We start from the raw sequence: 20,831 nt of genomic DNA, 5'->3' as shown, positions 1-20,831 counted from the left end.
TCCTATCACTTGCTACTTGGGAGAAGAGACCAACACCCTCCATGTTCAACCTCCTTTCAGAGCAATAAGGCTCCCTCAGCCTCCTGTTCTCCAGGCTGAACAGCCCCAGCTCCCTCAACCACTCCTCATCACGCTTGTACTCCAGACACTCAGCAGCTTTGTCGCCTCCTCTGCACTCTCTCTAGTATTTCAATGTTCTTCTTATGATGAGTGAGGGGCCCCAAACTGAACACAGGATTCAAGGTGCGGCCTCACCAGTAACGAGTGCAGTGGCACAATCACTTCTCTTGTCCTGCTGGCCACACTATTCCTGATACAAGCCAGGATGCTGTTGGTCTTTTTGGCCACCTGGGAATACGCTGGCTCCTGTTCAGCCATTGTCAGTCCATATCCACAGATCCCTTTCCACCAGACACCTTTCCAGACACTCTTCCCTGAGCCTGTAGCGTTCATAGAGTTGTTGTGACCCAAGTGCAGGACCCAGCACTTGGCCTTGTTAAACCTCAGACAACTGGCCTCAGCCCAACGATCCAGCCGCTCCAGATCCCTAAGTATGGCCATCCTCATGTCCCACGTCATGAGGAATGGACATGGGGACCTCAGTTCAAGGCAGCACATCCTAGTGCTGCATTCAGGCCTTCATGGAACCTACAGGAATAGCTGATGGTGTTTGTCCTGAGTCGGGTTCATCTTATGTACATGAAATGCATGCTCATATCTCATCCATACAGTGGAAACATTGGTTTCTGACTTACTCATTCAGTGTCCTTGTGTTGAGGGATGAACAACCTCTCTCAGCTGGGGTGAAGGGCCAGTGCAGGAAAAGGTGGTTATGAAGGGATGGTCTGTGGTGACTGTGCTGGGACAACTTCCCCAGGTTGTCCCATGAACATGGGCACACACCAGCCCCTGCTCTGCTGGTGCTCCAGGGCTCTCCCAGGAGGCCTGGCTGGGAGAGGACACTGCTGTGTGCCAGCCCTGCACACTCACACACTTCAGCCGTTCACTGGTATTTTCTTCTCTGGGGCATTTGCCAGTTTACCCTCCCACCCCCTCCTGAATTGTGCCACCCCCCTGCCCTCTCCCCAGCCGAGCCCGGCAGAGCAGCCACACTGGGACTGGAACTGGTCCCACAGCAGAGGGGACCAGTGAGAATGAAGGACAGTGAGAAAGTTCATCCAGCCAGCAAGCTGAGAGGGTCTCCAGCACAGGCAGCTTGCAGACCCAGGTCCAGACTGTCTCCCCAGGACAGCATGAGGCATTTGGCCTAGAAATCCTCAGGAAGGTCCTGCGGCCACAGTGCCAGGGCCACCTGCCCCAAGCTGCCACCTGCAGCAAAAGGTTTCTCTTTCCATGTCTTTCCTGCACACACACAGTGCCCCACTCTACTCCTGGAACATCCTGTCTCCCCACAGAGCCCTTTCCCAAGAGACCTGAGCTATGCTGACCTGGCCAGCTGTTCCTGCCCCCCTTCCCATGCTCCATACAGCTCCGCCCTTGCGGTGCTGCTCTGCAGAGCAAGTGGGCTGTGGTGCCCAGGGCCATGGGGTGAGTCCGCAGATTCACTTTGGTCAGGATGGGAGTAAGACCCAGCTCAGGGTGGCTTCTGCTCACTCCCCCTCAGCACACAAATATGGTTCCTGCAGCCCCAGAGGTCTCAGAGAGAGGATTCTGGGCAAACAAGGCACTGCAGGGTCCTTTATTTCATTTAAACACACAGAGAGTACAGCTCTTTATTTAGAAAAAGACAACGGGTCACACCAGACAGGTTAATACGGGCATAGGTATAAGATGAAAAATAATTTTGCTTCTGGATAGCATTAATACAACAAAGAATAACTAAAAGCAAAGAAAAAATAAAAAACGTACAAAACTCAGGTTGAACTCATAATGCATTATATTACAAGTGACATGCAGAAGCAGGAGGTCACTTCATTACTACTTTTGAAAAGTGAACAGTCATCACTTTCCTTATAGACTCCTTGAGCTCCTGGTTCCTCATGCTGTAGATGAGGGGGTTCACTGCTGGAGGCACCACTGAGTACAGAACAGACACCACCAGGTCCAGGGATGGGGAGGAGATGGAGGGGGGCTTCAGGTGGGCAAACACGGCAGTGCTGACAAACAGGGAGACCACGGCCAGGTGGGGGAGGCAGGTGGAAAAGGCTTTGTGCTGTCCCTGCTCAGAGGGGATCCTCAGCACAGCCCTGAAGATCTGCACATAGGACACCACAATGAACACAAAACACATGAAAACTAAACAGACACTAAACACAATAAGCCCAAGTTCCCTGAGGTAGGATTGTGAGCAGGAGAGCTTGAGGATCTGGGGGATTTCACAGAAGAACTGGCCCAGGGCATTGCCCTTGCACAGGGGCAGTGAAAATGTATTGGCCGTGTGCAGCAGAGCATTGAGAAACCCAGTGGCCCAGGCAGCTGCTGCCATGTGGACACAAGCTCTGCTGCCCAGGAGGGTCCCGTAGTGCAGGGGTTTGCAGATGGCAACATAGCGGTCGTACGACATGATGGTGAGAAGACAATATTCTGCTACTATCAAGAAGAGAAACAAAAAGAGCTCTGTCGCACATCCTGAGTATGAGATGGCCCTGGAATCCCAGAGGGAATTGGCCATGGACTTGGGGACAATGGTGGAGATGCAGCCCAGGTCGAGGAGGGCGAGGTTGAGCAGGAAGAAGTACATGGGGGTGTGCAGGTGCTGGTCCCAGGCTATGGTGGTGATGATGAGGCCGTTGCCCAGGAGGGCAGCCAGGTAGATGCCCAGGAAGAGCCAGAAGTGCAAGAGCTGCAGCTCCCGTGTGTCTGTGAATGGCAGGAGGAGGAACTGGGTGATGGAGCTGCTGTTGGACATTTGCTGCCTGTGGGCATGAAGACCTTGGAAGGAAGAAAAGGCAGTGACATGCTAGGGGAGAATTCTCTGAGGAAAATAAACATGCTGTTTGTCATGGAAAACCCCCTCCCTGATGGAGGGATGTTTCAGCTCATTCTCTCTTTCTACCAAGTGAGAAAAAACTGTTTGTCACAGTTTAAAATGCAGCTTGGGCATCTGGTTTCCATGAACACAGCTCTGGGGCAAAACCCCCTGAGTTGATGTCAGAACAAGAAGTGACCCACAATGCCGCCCCAACCCCAGAGAGCAAGAGCACCAGGGACAGGTGGAGAAACAGAGAAGAATGCTGCAGTGTTCCTGAGAAATAAAACAAGGACAGAAAGGCAGACGGGCATGCTCTGGGACCTTCTCCTGACCCGGCTGTGCTGCTGCCACTCACATAATGACACTGTAGAGCAAGTACTTTTAGCACCTTTTTTGTGTACCACGTTGGAGGAACCCTTCACCTGGAGGTCCAGCTGCTGAGGTGGAGACTGGTGACCTGGACCCCATGGCTTTGGGGCAGAGGGTCTGCTGGGGAGGAGAGGAGACCAGGGGTTGCACTGGGAAATGTGTCTGCACTGCAGGGGATTGCAGGGGGGTTCCTGAATCCTGTCCCTGGCATATCTGGTAGGAGCTCCTTCTCCCTGCCCATGTCTGTGCTGCCTGCAGCTGTGTGTCTGTCCCTGGGTCTGCTCCCTGTCAGTGTCACAGACCCCGTCCCACCCACTGTGCGCTCAGCTCTGTCCTTCTCACACCTCCTGGCACTGCCCAGGGGCAGCTCTGTGTGTGCAGGGGCTCAGGAGCAGCTCAGACACATCCTAATGAGAACTGGGGTCTCAGTGTCTTCTCCAAAGAGAGAAATAAATCCCCATCTCCCACTGCACACCCACACAAGCAAGAGTGGAAAACTGAAAGCACAGACTCCTTCCCTTGCAGCTGTATTGATGTTGTTGTTCAGAAGGACCCTCTGCCATGTCTGTGGGGGGATCTGGAGCACTGAGCAGCCCTGACCCACCTAGCCCCCTTCAACCCCACAAGCTCCCTGCCTGCCCTGCCGGGGGTCGCTCCTTCCACCCACAGCTGCTGCCGTGGGATCTCCCGGGCAGGCTGAGCGCTGACCCTGGCAGGCGGCAGAGTCCCTGCCCGGCACAGCCCTGGGGTGCAGGGACCCTGCTCTGCAGGACAGCCCTGGGCACCCCTAGGTGCTCCCCCTGCAATCACCCTCAGCAGAAGCTGCCATCATGCCCTGTCCCTCTGACAGTGCAGCAGGGAAGCGCTGGTCTGGACCATGTTCTTGTCCTCTACATGAGAAATAGTGTGAGAGAGCCCTGACAGACCCTGTGAATTGTGGGATGTATCATCTTTAGGAGATCCCTCCGGGAAATGCAGCTGCATTGTCCTACAGCCAGAGACTTACCGTGTTAGAACTGTGAAGATTTGTCTCTCAATGAGCCCTCAGCAACCAACCCACTACATTGCCTTTCCCCTCTCTGTGCCTGGCTCCCGTGCCCTCAGTGCTGCAGGCAAAGCCCTCAGCCCTGCTGCGCTTTGCAGAGGAGCTGCTCCTGGGCAGAGCTGTCTCTCTGCAGCGCTGCCACTGCCATGAGCTCCCTGTGTCCCAGGAGCCCAGCCCAGCTCAGCAGCACAGGAGCAGCCCGTGATGTCCCTTTCTCTGTCCCCTCTGGACTCCTCCAGGTGTCCCTGGGGCTCCACTGGAACATCCTTTGAAACAACCTCAATTAATCAGTGATGTTGATTCTCTCTCCTCTGAAGAGACACATCATTGTGTTCTTTGTATTAAACAATTAATTAGTATGAGAACCAACCTTTCTTCTCCCATCATTAGACAGGACACCAGGAAGATTACAGCAAAGGATCTAATTCCTCCATGTCATGTCTGTGTTCTGATTCAAAGCCTTTGCACACATGGGCTCTTGGACACTTGGTACCAGGTTTCTTGTGGCAGGTCAGAGCTGGGCTGGTGCCACCGCTGGGGTGGTTCAGCCCAGATGTGAGGCAATGTCCTCAGCCAGGGACCTGACTGGGGGAGCTGGAGCTGTCAGTGCTGCAGACAGAGCTGTGACACGGATGGAATGAACTGCCAGGCAGGGTGGCAGGAGTGAGTTCATCTGCTCTGCAAGGACAGCAGCCTCCAAGCACAGCAACAGTCCAGATCAAAACTCAGTCTAGACCTGTAAGGCAATTCAAAGGCCCCATAATGAGCTGTTACTACTGCAGGAACAGTTAAAGGAGAAACAAAGACACTTTGTAGCTACTGATGAATTTAATAAGAGAAAGAGGTGAGAATCCCTGTGTCCTTTTGTCCTCCATCTTCATCAGCAATGTGTCCCAGGCCTCTATGACTTGAGACGGAATCTGCAGAACAAGCAGCAGTGCATGGGGATCAAGTCAGGGGTCACTGGAACTAACACAATCCTCTCCAGTCTATGGGACAGCAGGGGCAGCATCCCAGGAGCTGGGACAGCAGGACGATGTCACAGTGAGGCCACTCTCCACCATCTTGGAAAGCTCATGGAGACTGGGGGGACTCCCTGACCACTGGCAGCTCTCACACAGTGTGTGCACTTTTCAAAATGGCCAATGGGTGAGAAGGGAAACTAAGGGCTGTGCCCCAGAGCATGTCCACTGGGACCCCATTTCTGGGTGTGTGGAAGAGAAGGTGATGGGGTTTACCCAGGGCAGGTTGTGCCTGTCCATCCTCTTTGCTTTCTGTGAGGAAAGGACAGGGTTGTGGACGTGGGGTAACAACGATGGTCTGATACGTCAATGTCAGCAAGGCATTCAGTGTCATCTCCTGTAGTATTCTTGTGTCCAAGGTAGGATACTATGGTCTGTGTCAGTGTGTAAGTAGATGGGTAAAAAGCCAAGTGACCAAGATGTGTTTGGATCAAGCCCTGAGTAATCTGGTCTGACCCTGCTGTGAGCAGGAGGTTGGTCAAGACACCTCCCGAGGTCCCATGCAGCCTGAATGACGCTGTCCTTCCTTCCCCTTCTTGTTTTCAAATTAGGGAGAACTCTCAGGTTCTCCCAGACCACAGAAGTTATTCACATGAGGTGCAGGGCTGCTTTACAAGTGCCCCCAAACAGTCCTGACCACATCTTTTCCATCCTTTCTCTTTTGCTCTGACCCAAGGTCTTCTTCTTTTGCTGTCGTAATGCCCTTCCAGAAAGAACAGCACATGTTGTTAACCCTTTCAGAGCAGGTTGCTCAACAGGTGTCAGCATCCATGCACAGAGTCTGCACATCAGCCAGGCAGCAAATCCATCATTACAAAAAAGGAAACGAGGCACTTGACCAGCTCCTTGCACCCAGATATCAGCGTGACATGTCTGCTGAGATGCCAGGGAACACCTAAAATCTACGTGAAGGGTATATGAGTCCTTGTTGGGTATCCTGGCTTGTCTCCTGACCCATGTGGTGCTTCAGGCTGTGAAAAGAATCAAAACCAGCCATTGAACTGGGGTAGTTCCATTTTACACGTGTCATGCAGGGCAGATGAAGGGAGCTCAGAACTCCAGACTCTGCTGCACTGTTGGGACTGCAGAGACTGGAAATGCAGGTGACAGTGTGTGTCAGTGCACACACATAAAGATTCTGGTTTCCTTTGTGCCTTTGCACTGACCTGGGATCTGTTCCTTGGCCATCTTTGTCTCAAAAAGAAACTATTCTCCTATGCAACCTCCACATCACACCACATAAGAAATAATTAAAAGGTAGAAAAATAATGAAAGAAGGACAACTTGGGGGTAATTCTGTCCAAGAGGTGTACTCTTTAAATGATTATAACAAAAAAGAAGTGAGAGAAAAAGCATTGTTCTAAGAAATTATTTCAATACACAACTGCTGAGGTGTAGTAGATGCTTGGAAAAGCAAGAATGACTGTTAGGAATGAAATTAAAGAGACTTAAATCATCATCATCATCATCAGTGAGAATAAGAAGTTCCCTGTTACTGTTACTAGTGACAGCACCACTGTTTACAAACATCCTTCAGAGCATCTCCATTTTTCCTGGGCTCCAGAGCTCATCCTGCTCAGAGTTTGACAGGATTGCTGCAAACCCCTGTGACCCAAATCTCTACAACTGTCTCTGCTCAAGATCCTTTTACCCCAGGAAGGGGAAAATTGCCAATGCAGACACCAACCCAGTGCCCAACCTGCCTGGAGAGCCAGGACAGTTGTGCCACACAACAGCCGCCTCCGAGGGAAGCTGGAGGTGATGGAACTGAAATGGTTTCAACCCAAATCATAGAATCAGAGAATAATTTAGGTTGGAAAAGACCCTTAAGAACACAGCGTCCTACCGTAAATCAAACACTGCCAAGTCCACCACTAAACCATATGCCATAGCAGCACCTCTCCACAGCTTTAAAACATGTCCAGCAATGGAAGCTCCAATCCTGAGCTGGCAGGACACCATTGGCTGCAGTTGGACATAAGATACTGGTCATGGCTGTGAGTTCAGCCCTCGCTGGCAGAATGTCTCACACCCTCACTGAGGAGGGCAGGGGGCTGGGAGATGGGAGCACGTTTCAGTTTCCAGATCCCAGGACGGAGCCCAAACCATCCTGCCCTTGAACTCTGGATCCCATTTCCTGAGATGCAAAGCTAGTGGCCTTCTGAGGATAATCGTGTTAAAGGTATGAATAATCCTTCAAGTGTTTGTGTAATATGTCTAGGAATGTCAGTCGTATATGCTTATATTTACATATCTGTAAAATAGTACACTGCATCTGTGGTCGCCCCTCTGGCAATGACAATTAAATATGTATTTGCACTATAAGGCTTCATAGCTCATCCACAAGCACACATCTAAGTGGTTCAGATGAAGGGTGGTGTGGCAAATGTCACCCTTTGTGTCCCCCGGTGATGGACACTGCTCATGTGCCTCTGCAGAGAGTGGCAGGAGCTGGATCCCCTTCTCGGGACAGACTCCTTCCAGGGGAGACACAGACACAGGGGGAACTCATCAGGGCTTTACGGCATTTCACTCGGCATCAGTTTTGACATATTGGGTGCTGTTCTGTGACTGCCCTTTCTGCACAAATGATCATACAAACACAACCATTTAGTAAGACATGGTCATAAAGGGGCTGTTATGGACAAGAAAGGTCACGGTGAACTCTGGAGAGAGGGAGGAAGTTTATAATAAGCACCAGGAAGAACCAAGAAGCTCAAGGCCTCTTCTGAAGAGCGGGAGGCCTGAGCAGCCATGATTGGCCATTGTAGGTGTGGGAGAGGGTCAGGGCATGTCAGGGAGAAGCAATGAGATGGCTGATGGCTTTAATGAACCCTTCCAGCCATGTCTGAGCCCAGAAATGGAAAGCAGTTGATGTCTGCAGGCGGAGGAGGAATAGGAGGAAGATTTTCCTGGGAATATGGAAAGAAGAAAGGCCTCTCTTGGGCTAATCATGTGTGGCAGTGACATTTCCATCCTGTGGGCATGGCTGTGCCTGGGAGATGGGGAACAGCTGCTGCTGGGGTGGCTGTGCTCAGTCATGGCACAGGAGCTGCCCCTGCTCTGCCCACACTTGGATGGACCTCAGGAATCATCCATGAACCTGGTGGATCCATGAACCTCCTGCAGTGATGGGTATGGATCCAAATAGGGGATTCAAGCGAGTCTGGGACTGGGACATTGAGGTGACTGGTGACCATTGCCAGGTGTATGAAAGAAGCTGGATGAGTTGTGATTTGCTCACAGGCATTTCCAACTCCACAGAAAACCAGAGACTTGCAGTTAAAGCAACAGCACTTTAAATAAAACCCACAACCAAAACACGAAACACTCACACTGACCACAGGAAAAGCCTTGAAAAACATTGGAGAAAAATCTACCAGGTCCCAGGGGTCAGGGCTCAGCCATTCTGGTGATGAACAAGCATCAAGGGCTCACGTGGCAGGAACTTGGGGTTTGCTTTTGCCTTTCACTTCATTGGAGGTTTATTCATTCTTTCAGTAGCTGCAGTTCAGGATCATGGCAGCAGAGGGCTCATCGACATCGAAAATGCTCTTGAAGGCCAAGGCTCTGTGCATCATTTTCCTAAAGGCTTCAAGTCGGGTGTGGATGATTAGAAAGATTTCAGGAACAGCCAAACAGAGAGCATTTCCACAATATATAGCAGTTAAGCCAAATTTATTATATTTCCTTTCCTCCTCGCCCTTCCCTCCCTTTCCAGAACACGTGGCATCAGCAGCCTCCAGTCCATACTGATGTGTTTCATCTCCTGATAAAGACTGAATATGTCAGAAAAGTGGGTGCCTAAATCACCATGTGCATGAGGAGATAATCCAGGACACCTCAAGAGGAGTCACACTCCTCTGGACCAAGAGGTGGGTGTCCCTGGCAATCTCAGGTGCCACAGCACAGTGATACTTGTGTTCGGGGAGCTGGTCAAGTGACCCATCTCCTGTTCTGTAACGGTGTCTGAGTTTGCTCAGGTCACCCCTGACTTGTGCCCCATCCACTGCTGGGTGTTCTCCAGACTCCTGCCTTCAGGAACCAAGTCCCAGGAGACCTTGCTGGTGAAGATGGAGGCAAAGAAGCCATGACGAACCCCAGTCCTGTCTGATTCTACTCTTATGAAGTTTAGCAGCAGGCCCACTTTCACCCTGTCTATTCTCTTACTGCAAGTTAAGCTCTGTCAGCTCATCTTGCTGCCCTTCCCGTGCAGGTACCAAGTCCACGGTAGCTTTGGCATCATCCCCACATCCATGCACAAGGTTTCTAAATTCCTCCTTTGCAGCTTCCCCTGCTCCCACCTCCTGTGTGCTGCCTTTTTGCCCTGCAGCTCCATCAGTTCAGAGGAGCAGCCTCACGAGATAAATGCTTCTTTTCATGGGTACTTGGAGAGATCATTCTTGTGCTTGGAGCAGCCTGTCCTGTAAGGATTATCAGATTTCCTGAGCTACTTCACCCTTCAGATCTACTTCCATGTCACCACTTTGCCTACCATCCCCCAGTATGTGAAAGTCTTCTCCTCTGGATTCCACCAGCCTGTGCTCTGCTGCTGGCCTTCCTCCCTCCCCTCTGGTGCCTGGCACCCCTCTGTGTCCTGCTCACAACAGCCAAGGTGGACACTGATGTTCACATCCCTCACCAGCTCTTCCTTGTTTCCAAATTCCAGATTCAGGTGAACATCACCCTTGTTGGCCCAACAGGCAGACATGTTAAGATGTTGGCCCAGGATCCTCTGGACTGTTGGCACCTGCAGCTTTTCCTGGCCAGTGAGTGTCAGGGCAATTACAGTTCCCCATAGGAGGCTGCTCATTGACTGGTAACTTCCTCAGGTTACTGACAGAATATCTCTTCCATTTCTTCTCCATGATCAAGTAGTTTGTAACACCGAACACGTTGTCACCCTGTACTGGGTTTACATGGCAAAGTCTTGGAGCTGGGGCTGAGTGTGGTTGTGCTACGGTTGTCACCTCTCTGAGAAGACAACAGGAGTTTGATCAATGTCAGACAGAGCTGATTTCAGCTGCTCCAAGATGGACCCACTCCTTGCCAAATCTGAGCCACTGAGTGATGCCGGCAGCACCTCTGGGATATTGTATTTGAGAAAGGGTAAAAAACGCTGCACAACAGCAGGTGGGAGAGAGGAGGGAGGAGATGGGAGAGAAAAGCACTGCAGACACCAAGGTCATATCCCACAGGACCCAGGCAGGTCCCTCAGCAGGCCAAAGTTTGCTCTCCTGAAATCCTGCTCTTGGCCTTGTTCTCATCTCCCAGGAGCCTCAGCTCCACTTCCCCATCCCTGACTGTTCCATCCTGACCAACTCTTTCTGGTTTGTAAGTGTGAAGTCCCACAGGGCACCTCAACCCACTGACTCCTAAGTCACCCATGTCAGGAAGATGTTGTGAATGAGCTGCAAAACCCGCCTTGTCCCCAGCCAGGAACCTGGGAGGTGTGGGACCATAGACCTGCCCTTGGCCTTGCACAGCCCCACATCACACCGTCCCAGGAAGGGCCCTGGGCAACGTGGGAAGGACAGGATCTGACTCCCCAGGGTTGGGGGTCAGGGCTTAGTCCTTTGGTTAATGAAACACATCCAGGTTTACTGAGCATCAGAGACACCTTTACATTGCTTTTCCTGACCTGTCATCATTGCCTCCAGTTTTCTGCTCTAACCAAACTCTGGAGTCAGTTCTTCAGTTGTGTCCCTCAGTGAGACCTGTTTATATTACAGGAAACTTTGGAGTTTGCATCTGACTTTGACTTCTTGAGAACTTTCTTCACATTCCCCTCAGGGTCTGAGGTCCATGGACTCAGCACCAAACCCACCAGAGGGGTCATTAAAGCGCCTTGGGCTGCTCCTGTGCTGCTGAGCTGGGCTGGGCTCCTGGGACACAGGGAGCTCATGGCAGCGGCAGCGCTGCAGAGAGACAGCTCTGCCCAGGAGCAGCTCCTCTGCACACGCAGCAGGGCTGAGGGCTCTGCCTGGGGATCTCAGGAGACGAGCAAGGCAGAGAGAGATTAAAGGTGGTCAGGACTGGGAGGATGACTGAGAGCTCACTGGAGGAGAAACCTTTGCAGCCCTTGCCATGGTAAGTCTCTGGGTGCAGGGCAGTGCAGCTGTAGCTCCTGGAGGCATCTCCTAAAACTGGCACAGGCATAGCTTGTGGGGTCTGTAAGGACGGGGCTCTTGTCAGGCCATGTTGAACAGCTGTGAAGCCAGGTGAGCACCCAGGGGTGCCCAGGGCTGTCCTGCAGAGCAGGGTCCCTGCACCCCAGGGCTGTGCCGGGGCAGGGACTCTGCCACCTGCCAGGGTCAGCGCTCAGCCTGCCCGGGGAGATCCCCACGGTGCTGTGGGGAGAAGCTGTGGGGGGAAGGAGCGACCCCTATCAGGGCAGGAAAGTTGCTTCTGCTGTGGAGAGGGTGCTGTGTGGGTCAGGGCTGCTCACAGCTCCAGATCACCCCTGGCATTTTTCCAAGCAGATGCCTCTCATGCTTAAACAAGTCACTGAGACTCCTGAACTGCAACTGTGAGTGATCAGTACATCTGCCAGAAGGCTCATGACATCCCTTCACCACCCCTCTACCTGTGCACAGCACCTGCATCACCTTGGCTGGACCCATCTGCCTTAGTCTGACCTGTCCTGTTTTCCAGCCTGCAAACAGGAAGATGCCCCCAGGCAGTGCCCTGTGAACAGGCAGGATCTGTAGGGCCAGGGGGAGGGCACAGAGGGTGGGATGGTCTGTGAGAACTGACAGGGAAGAGACATGGACAGGGAAACACCTCCCAGGGGGAGAATCTCCAGGCAGCAGGGAAATGATCAGAAATGAGAGGAAACTGAACCCGGAATTGTTATGGGAGGGAGAACAGAGCAAAGTCCCTGTGATCCCCTGCAGGTCAGATCCCTCCTGTGAGCAGCCCCCTGGCCTCCTGTCCCACCCAGCAAAGCCTCTGCCCTCAGGGCCGGGGGCTCCAAGGCATGAAGCAGCTCCTGTGCAGCCAGAGCTCCAGTTCCTCTGCAGAGCACAGGGGCTGAGAGCAGCTGCCCGGCAGTGTTGGTGTCTGGGAGGTGGCTGCACAGCTGGGGAAGGGTGACGCTGTCTGAGTGCCCGGCTGCCTCTGCCCTGGCCTCTCTCACACCCACCCTCACCGCATTTTCCTTCTTGCTCCCCTGCTCTGGGTCACTGCTGTTGGGAACTTGTTCTTGCTGTCAGGCTCTCTGGGGATGGCAGTTTCAACTGCAGAGTCACAGCCTGATCTTGTGGGTCCTTTCCTGCAGGTGTGTCCATGGGCACAAGTGTCCCAGCTTTGCTCTGACCTGTGGGGTGTGGGCAATGCAGTCTGTGGGGCTGGGGAATGAGCTGAGTCTCCCTCAATCAAATGCCATCATTAGGACTCTTGGCTGTCTTGTTGATGTTTCCTTCCAAGCTGTGAGCTTCCCTCCAGGATGCAAACTTGTCTTACAGCATCTTTGTTTTATCGAAAGCCCCATGGAGAAGCAAAGAGATGCTGTGCAGAGAAAATAAAGTTGGGTTTTTGAAAGGAGTCGTGGGTGTCCTTGGACAAACATGGAGTGCTCAGCCCTTAGGAAAGGTGATACATGTTGTGGCTCCATCTGACAAAGCTGAACCCCAGTTCTGGCCCATGCCCCCCGTTCCCATGCTCCCTGCTGCAGAGCAGGGCTGACTCCTCAGCAGCCAGCGGGCGCAGGCCCTGCTCCTCATGGCACCTCCAGCCAGCACCACCCAGGGCTCAGACACCGAGCTGGAGGAAGGTCTGGAAAAGGACAAGGGGGTGTGGAACAGGGGAGGGTGTGTGAGAAATGGCTTTGATTTTGCTCAGAGAAGTCACTGATAACTTGTCACTGTCTTTTCCTCCTATGACAGGTTTCCCATGACCATCAGCAGCAAATGTCCAACAGCAGTTCCCTCACCCAGTTCCTCCTCCTGCCATTCACAGACACACGGGAGCTGCAGCTCTTGCACTTCTGGCTCTTCCTGGGCATCTACCTGGCTGCCCTCCTGGGCAACGGCCTCATCATCACCACCATAGCCTGGGACCAGCACCTCCACACCCCCATGTACGTCTTCCTGCTCAACCTCTCCCTCCTTGACATGGGCTGCATCTCCACCATTGTCCCCAAATCCGTGGCCAATTCCCTCTGGGATTCCAGAGCCATCTCATACTTGAGATGTGCAACACAGCTCTTTTTGTTTCTCTTCTTGATCACAGCAGAGTATTGTCTCCTCACAGTCATGTCGTACGACCGCTACGTTTCCATCTGCAAACCCCTGCACTACGGTACCCTCCTGGGCAGCAGAGCTTGTGTCCACATGGCAGCAGCTGCCTGGGCCACTGGGTTTCTCAATGCTCTGCTGCACACAGCCAATACATTTTCACTGCCCCTGTGCAAGGGCAATGCCCTGGGCCAGTTCTTCTGTGAAATCCCCCAGATCCTCAAGCTCTCCTGCTCACGCTCATACCTCAGGGTACTTTGGTTGCTTGTGGTTGGTGTATTAGTAGCATTTGGCTGTTTTGTGTTCATTGTGGTGTCCTATGTTCAGATCTTCAGGGCTGTGCTGAGGATCCCCTCTGAGCAGGGACGGCACAAAGCCTTTTCCACCTGCCTCCCTCACCTGGCTGTGGTCTTGAAATTGTAAACATGTAGACATGGATTTTGAAAATTCTAGAGAGAATTTTAAAAGCTTCAACAGAATTTCAACAATTTTGAGAGGGATTTGAAAAGTTTCAATGGGAATGGGAAGAATTGGGACAAAAATTGGAAAATTTTTAAGGGACTTTGAAAAAATTTCAACTGGAATTTTAGCCATGTTTTGATGTGAAATTGTAAACATGTGGACATGGATTTCGAAAATTCTAGAGAGAATTTTAAAAGCTTCAAGAGAATTTCAACAATTTTGAGAGGGATTTGAAAAGTTTCAATGGGAATGGGAAGAATTGGGACAAAAATTGGAAAATTTTTAAGGGACTTTGAAAAAATTTCAACTGGAATTTTAGCCATTTTTTGACATGAAATTGTAAACATGTGGACATGGATTTTGAAAATTCTAGAGAGAATTTTAAAAGCTTCAAGAGAATTTCAACAATTTTGAGAGGGATTTGAAAAGTTTCAATGGGAATGGGAAGAATTGGGACAAAAATTGGAAAATTTTTAAGGGACTTTGAAAAAATTTCAACTGGAATTTTAGCCATTTTTTGACGTGAAATTGTAAACATGTGGCCATGGATTTTGAAAATTCTAGAGAGAATTTTAAAAGCTTCAACAGAATTTCAACAATTTTGAGAGGGATTTGAAAAGTTTCAATGGGAATGGGAAGAATTGGGACAAAAATTGGAAAATTTTTAAGGGACTTTGAAAAAATTTCAACTGGAATTTTAGCCATTTTTTGACGTGAAATTGTAAACATGTGGACATGGATTTTGAAAATTCTAGAGAGAATTTTAAAAGCTTCAAGAGAATTTCAACAATTTTGAGAGGGATTTGAAAAGTTTCAATGGGAATGGGAAGAATTGGGACAAAAATTGGAAAATTTTTAAGGGACTTTGAAAAAATTTCAACTGGAATTTTAGCCATTTTTTGACGTGAAATTGTAAACATGTGGCCATGGATTTTGAAAATTCTAGAGAGAATTTTAAAAGCTTCAACAGAATTTCAACAATTTTGAGAGGGATTTGAAAAGTTTCAATGGGAATGGGAAGAATTGGGACAAAAATTGGAAAATTTTTAAGGGACTTTGAAAAAATTTCAACTGGAATTTTAGCCATTTTTTGACGTGAAATTGTAAACATGTGGACATGGATTTTGAAAATTCTAGAGAGAATTTTAAAAGCTTCAAGAGAATTTCAACAATTTTGAGAGGGATTTGAAAAGTTTCAATGGGAATGGGAAGAATTGGGACAAAAATTGGAAAATTTTTAAGGGACTTTGAAAAAATTTCAACTGGAATTTTAGCCATTTTTTGACGTGAAATTGTAAACATGTGGCCATGGATTTTGAAAATTCTAGAGAGAATTTTAAAAGCTTCAACAGAATTTCAACAATTTTGAGAGGGATTTGAAAAGTTTCAATGGGAATGGGAAGAATTGGGACAAAAATTGGAAAATTTTTAAGGGACTTTGAAAAAATTTCAACTGGAATTTTAGCCATTTTTTGACGTGAAATTGTAAACATGTTGAAGTGGATTTTGAAAATTCTAGAGAGAATTTTAAAAGCTTCAAGAGAATTTCAACAATTTTGAGAGGGATTTGAAAAGTTTCAATGGGAATGGGAAGAATTGGGACAAAAATTGGAAAATTTTTAAGGGACTTTGAAAAAATTTCAACTGGAATTTTAGCCATTTTTTGACGTGAAATTGTAAACATGTGGACATGGATTTTGAAAATTCTAGAGAGAATTTTAAAAGCTTCAAGAGAATTTCAACAATTTTGAGAGGGATTTGAAAAGTTTCAATGGGAATGGGAAGAATTGGGACAAAAATTGGAAAATTTTTAAGGGACTTTGAAAAAATTTCAACTGGAATTTTAGCCATTTTTTGACGTGAAATTGTAAACATGTGGCCATGGATTTTGAAAATTCTAGAGAGAATTTTAAAAGCTTCAAGAGAATTTCAACAATTTTGAGAGGGATTTGAAAAGTTTCAATGGGAATGGGAAGAATTGGGACAAAAATTGGAAAACTTTTAAGGGACTTTGAAAAAATTTCAACTGGAATTTTAGCCATTTTTTGACGTGAAATTGTAAACATGTGGACATGGATTTTGAAAATTCTAGAGAGAATTTTAAAAGCTTCAAGAGAATTTCAACAATTTTGAGAGGGATTTGAAAAGTTTCAATGGGAATGGGAAGAATTGGGACAAAAATTGGAAAATTTTTAAGGGACTTTGAAAAAATTTCAACTGGAATTTTAGCAATTTTTTGACGTGAAATTGTAAACATGTGGCCATGGATTTTGAAAATTCTAGAGAGAATTTTAAAAGCTTCAACAGAATTTCAACAATTTTGAGAGGGATTTGAAAAGTTTCAATGGGAATGGGAAGAATTGGGACAAAAATTGGAAAATTTTTAAGGGACTTTGAAAAAATTTCAACTGGAATTTTAGCCATTTTTTGACGTGAAATTGTAAACATGTTGAAGTGGATTTTGAAAATTCTAGAGAGAATTTTAAAAGCTTCAAGAGAATTTCAACAATTTTGAGAGGGATTTGAAAAGTTTCAATGGGAATGGGAAGAATTGGGACAAAAATTGGAAAATTTTTCAGGGACTTTGAAAAAATTTCAACTGGAATTTTAGCCATTTTTTGACGTGAAATTGTAAACATGTGGCCATGGATTTTGAAAATTCTAGAGAGAATTTTAAAAGCTTCAAGAGAATTTCAACAATTTTGAGAGGGATTTGAAAAGTTTCAATGGGAATGGGAAGAATTGGGACAAAAATTGGAAAATTTTTAAGGGACTTTGAAAAAATTTCAACTGGAATTTTAGCCATTTTTTGACGTGAAATTGTAACCATGTGGCCATGGATTTTGAAAATTCTAGAGAGAATTTTAAAAGCTTCAAGAGAATTTCAACAATTTTGAGAGGGATTTGAAAAGTTTCAATGGGAATGGGAAGAATTGGGACAAAAATTGGAAAACTTTTAAGGGACTTTGAAAAAATTTCAACTGGAATTTTAGCCATTTTTTGACGTGAAATTGTAAACATGTGGCCATGGACTTTGAAAATTCTAGAGAGAATTTTAAAAGCTTCAAGAGAATTTCAACAATTTTGAGAGGGATTTGAAAAGTTTCAATGGGAATGGGAAGAATTGGGACAAAAATTGGAAAATTTTTAAGGGACTTTGAAAAAATTTCAACTGGAATTTTAGCCATTTTTTGACGTGAAATTGTAAACATGTGGACAAGGATTTTGAAAATTCTAGAGAGAATTTTAAAAGCTTCAAGAGAATTTCAACAATTTTGAGAGGGATTTGAAAAGTTTCAATGGGAATGGGAAGAATTGGGACAAAAATTGGAAAATTTTTCAGGGACTTTGAAAAAATTTCAACTGGAATTTTAGCCATTTTTTGACGTGAAATTGTAAACATGTGGCCATGGATTTTGAAAATTCTAGAGAGAATTTTAAAAGCTTCAAGAGAATTTCAACAATTTTGAGAGGGATTTGAAAAGTTTCAATGGGAATGGGAAGAATTGGGACAAAAATTGGAAAATTTTTAAGGGACTTTGAAAAAATTTCAACTGGAATTTTAGCCATTTTTTGACGTGAAATTGTAAACATGTTGAAGTTGATTTTGAAAATTCTAGAGAGAATTTTAAAAGCTTCAAGAGAATTTCAACAATTTTGAGAGGGATTTGAAAAGTTTCAATGGGAATGGGAAGAATTGGGACAAAAATTGGAAAATTTTTAAGGGACTTTGAAAAAATTTCAACTGGAATTTTAGCCATTTTTTGACGTGAAATTGTAAACATGTGGCCATGGATTTTGAAAATTCTAGAGAGAATTTTAAAAGCTTTAACAGAATTTCAACAATTTTGAGAGGGATTTGAAAAGTTTCAATGGGAATGGGAAGAATTGGGACAAAAATTGGAAAATTTTTAAGGGACTTTGAAAAAATTTCAACTGGAATTTTAGCCATTTTTTGACATGAAATTGTAAACATGTGGCCATGGATTTTGAAAATTCTAGAGAGAATTTTAAAAGCTTTAACAGAATTTCAACAATTTTGAGAGGGATTTGAAAAGTTTCAATGGGAATGGGAAGAATTGGGACAAAAATTGGAAAATTTTTAAGGGACTTTGAAAAAATTTCAACTGGAATTTTAGCCATTTTTTTATGTGAAATTGTAAACATGTGGACATGGATTTCAAAAATTCTAGAGAGAATTTTAAAAGCTTCAAGAGAATTTCAACAATTTTGAGAGGGATTTGAAAAGTTTCAATGGGAATGGGAAGAATTGGGACAAAAATTGGAAAATTTTTAAGGGACTTTGAAAAAATTTCAACTGGAATTTTAGCCATTTTTTTATGTGAAATTGTAAACATGTGGCCATGGATTTTGAAAATTCTAGAGAGAATTTTAAAAGCTTCAAGAGAATTTCAACAATTTTGAGAGGGATTTGAAAAGTTTCAATGGGAATGGGAAGAATTGGGACAAAAATTGGAAAATTTTTAAGGGACTTTGAAAAAATTTCAACTGGAATTTTAGCAATTTTTTGACGTGAAATTGTAAACATGTTGAAGTTGATTTTGAAAATTCTAGAGAGAATTTTAAAAGCTTCAAGAGAATTTCAACAATTTTGCGAGGGATTTGAAAAGTTTCAATGGGAATGGGAAGAATTGGGACAAAAATTGGAAAATTTTTAAGGGACTTTGAAAAAATTTCAACTGGAATTTTAGCAATTTTTTGACGTGAAATTGTAAACATGTGGCCATGGATTTTGAAATTTCTAGAGAGAATTTTAAAAGCTTCAAGAGAATTTCAACAATTTTGAGAGGGATTTGAAAAGTTTCAATGGGAATGGGAAGAATTGGGACAAAAATTGGAAAATTTTTCGGGGACTTTGAAAAAATTTCAACTGGAATTTTAGCCATTTTTTTATGTGAAATTGTAACCATGTGGACATGGATTTTGAAAATTCTAGAGAGAATTTTAAAAGCTTCAAGAGAATTTCAACAATTTTGAGAGGGATTTGAAAAGTTTCAATGGGAATGGGAAGAATTGGGACAAAAATTGGAAAATTTTTAAGGGACTTTGAAAAAATTTCAACTGGAATTTTAGCCATTTTTTGACGTGAAATTGTAAACATGTGGACATGGATTTTGAAAATTCTAGAGAGAATTTTAAAAGCTTCAAGAGAATTTCAACAATTTTGAGAGGGATTTGAAAAGTTTCAATGGGAATGGGAAGAATTGGGACAAAAATTGGAAAATTTTTCAGGGACTTTGAAAAAATTTCAACTGGAATTTTAGCCGTTTTTTGACGTGAAATTGTAAACATGTGGACATGGATTTTGAAAATTCTAGAGAGAATTTTAAAAGCTTTAACAGAATTTCAACAATTTTGAGAGGGATTTGAAAAGTTTCAATGGGAATGGGAAGAATTGGGACAAAAATTGGAAAATTTTGAAGGGACTTTGAAAAAATTTCAACTGGAATTTTAGCCATTTTTTGACGTGAAATTGTAACCATGTGGCCATGGATTTTGAAAATTCTAGAGAGAATTTTAAAAGCTTCAAGAGAATTTCAACAATTTTGAGAGGGATTTGAAAAGTTTCAATGGGAATGGGAAGAATTGGGACAAAAATTGGAAAATTTTTAAGGGACTTTGAAAAAATTTCAACTGGAATTTTAGCCATTTTTTGACGTGAAATTGTAACCGTGTGGCCATGGATTTTGAAAATTCTAGAGAGAATTTTAAAAGCTTCAAGAGAATTTCAACAATTTTGAGAGGGATTTGAAAAGTTTCAATGGGAATGGGAAGAATTGGGACAAAAATTGGAAAATTTTTAAGGGACTTTGAAAAAATTTCAACTGGAATTTTAGCCATTTTTTGACGTGAAATTGTAAACATGTGGCCATGGATTTTGAAAATTCTAGAGAGAATTTTAAAAGCTTCAAGAGAATTTCAACAATTTTGAGAGGGATTTGAAAAGTTTCAATGGGAATGGGAAGAATTGGGACAAAAATTGGAAAATTTTTCAGGGACTTTGAAAAAATTTCAACTGGAATTTTAGCCATTTTTTTATGTGAAATTGTAAACATGTGGCCATGGATTTTGAAAATTCTAGAGAGAATTTTAAAAGCTTTAACAGAATTTCAACAATTTTGAGAGGGATTTGAAAAGTTTCAATGGGAATGGGAAGAATTGGGACAAAAATTGGAAAATTTTTCAGGGACTTTGAAAAAATTTCAACTGGAATTTTAGCCATGTTTTGATGTGAAATTGTAAACATGTGGACATGGATTTCGAAAATTCTAGAGAGAATTTTAAAAGCTTCAAGAGAATTTCAACAATTTTGAGAGGGATTTGAAAAGTTTCAATGGGAATGGGAAGAATTGGGACAAAAATTGGAAAATTTTTAAGGGACTTTGAAAAAATTTCAACTGGAATTTTAGCCATTTTTTGACATGAAATTGTAAACATGTGGACATGGATTTTGAAAATTCTAGAGAGAATTTTAAAAGCTTCAAGAGAATTTCAACAATTTTGAGAGGGATTTGAAAAGTTTCAATGGGAATGGGAAGAATTGGGACAAAAATTGGAAAATTTTTAAGGGACTTTGAAAAAATTTCAACTGGAATTTTAGCCATTTTTTGACGTGAAATTGTAAACATGTGGCCATGGATTTTGAAAATTCTAGAGAGAATTTTAAAAGCTTCAACAGAATTTCAACAATTTTGAGAGGGATTTGAAAAGTTTCAATGGGAATGGGAAGAATTGGGACAAAA

The 20,831-nt window shown here is 45.2% G+C and overlaps 1 protein-coding gene across 1 annotated transcript; it reads right to left on the bottom strand.

Moving 5' to 3' along the window:
- Window positions 1-1,927: 1,927 nt before the first annotated feature.
- Window positions 1,928-2,869, bottom strand: LOC309452380 (olfactory receptor 14J1-like; the record flags this gene model as incomplete). The annotated part of the gene is made up of 1 exon (XM_082077013.1): window positions 1,928-2,869. The coding sequence occupies one exon, from the start codon at window positions 2,867-2,869 to the stop codon at window positions 1,928-1,930; it is 942 nt and encodes a 313-aa protein (XP_081933139.1).
- Window positions 2,870-20,831: the final 17,962 nt, after the last annotated feature.

Source organism: Streptopelia decaocto (genome assembly GCF_964273445.1).
Source record: "Streptopelia decaocto genome assembly, contig: HAP1_SCAFFOLD_897, whole genome shotgun sequence".
NCBI classification, from domain to species: Eukaryota; Metazoa; Chordata; class Aves; order Columbiformes; family Columbidae; genus Streptopelia; species Streptopelia decaocto.
This window is presented reverse-complemented; position numbering and strand designations above follow the sequence as displayed.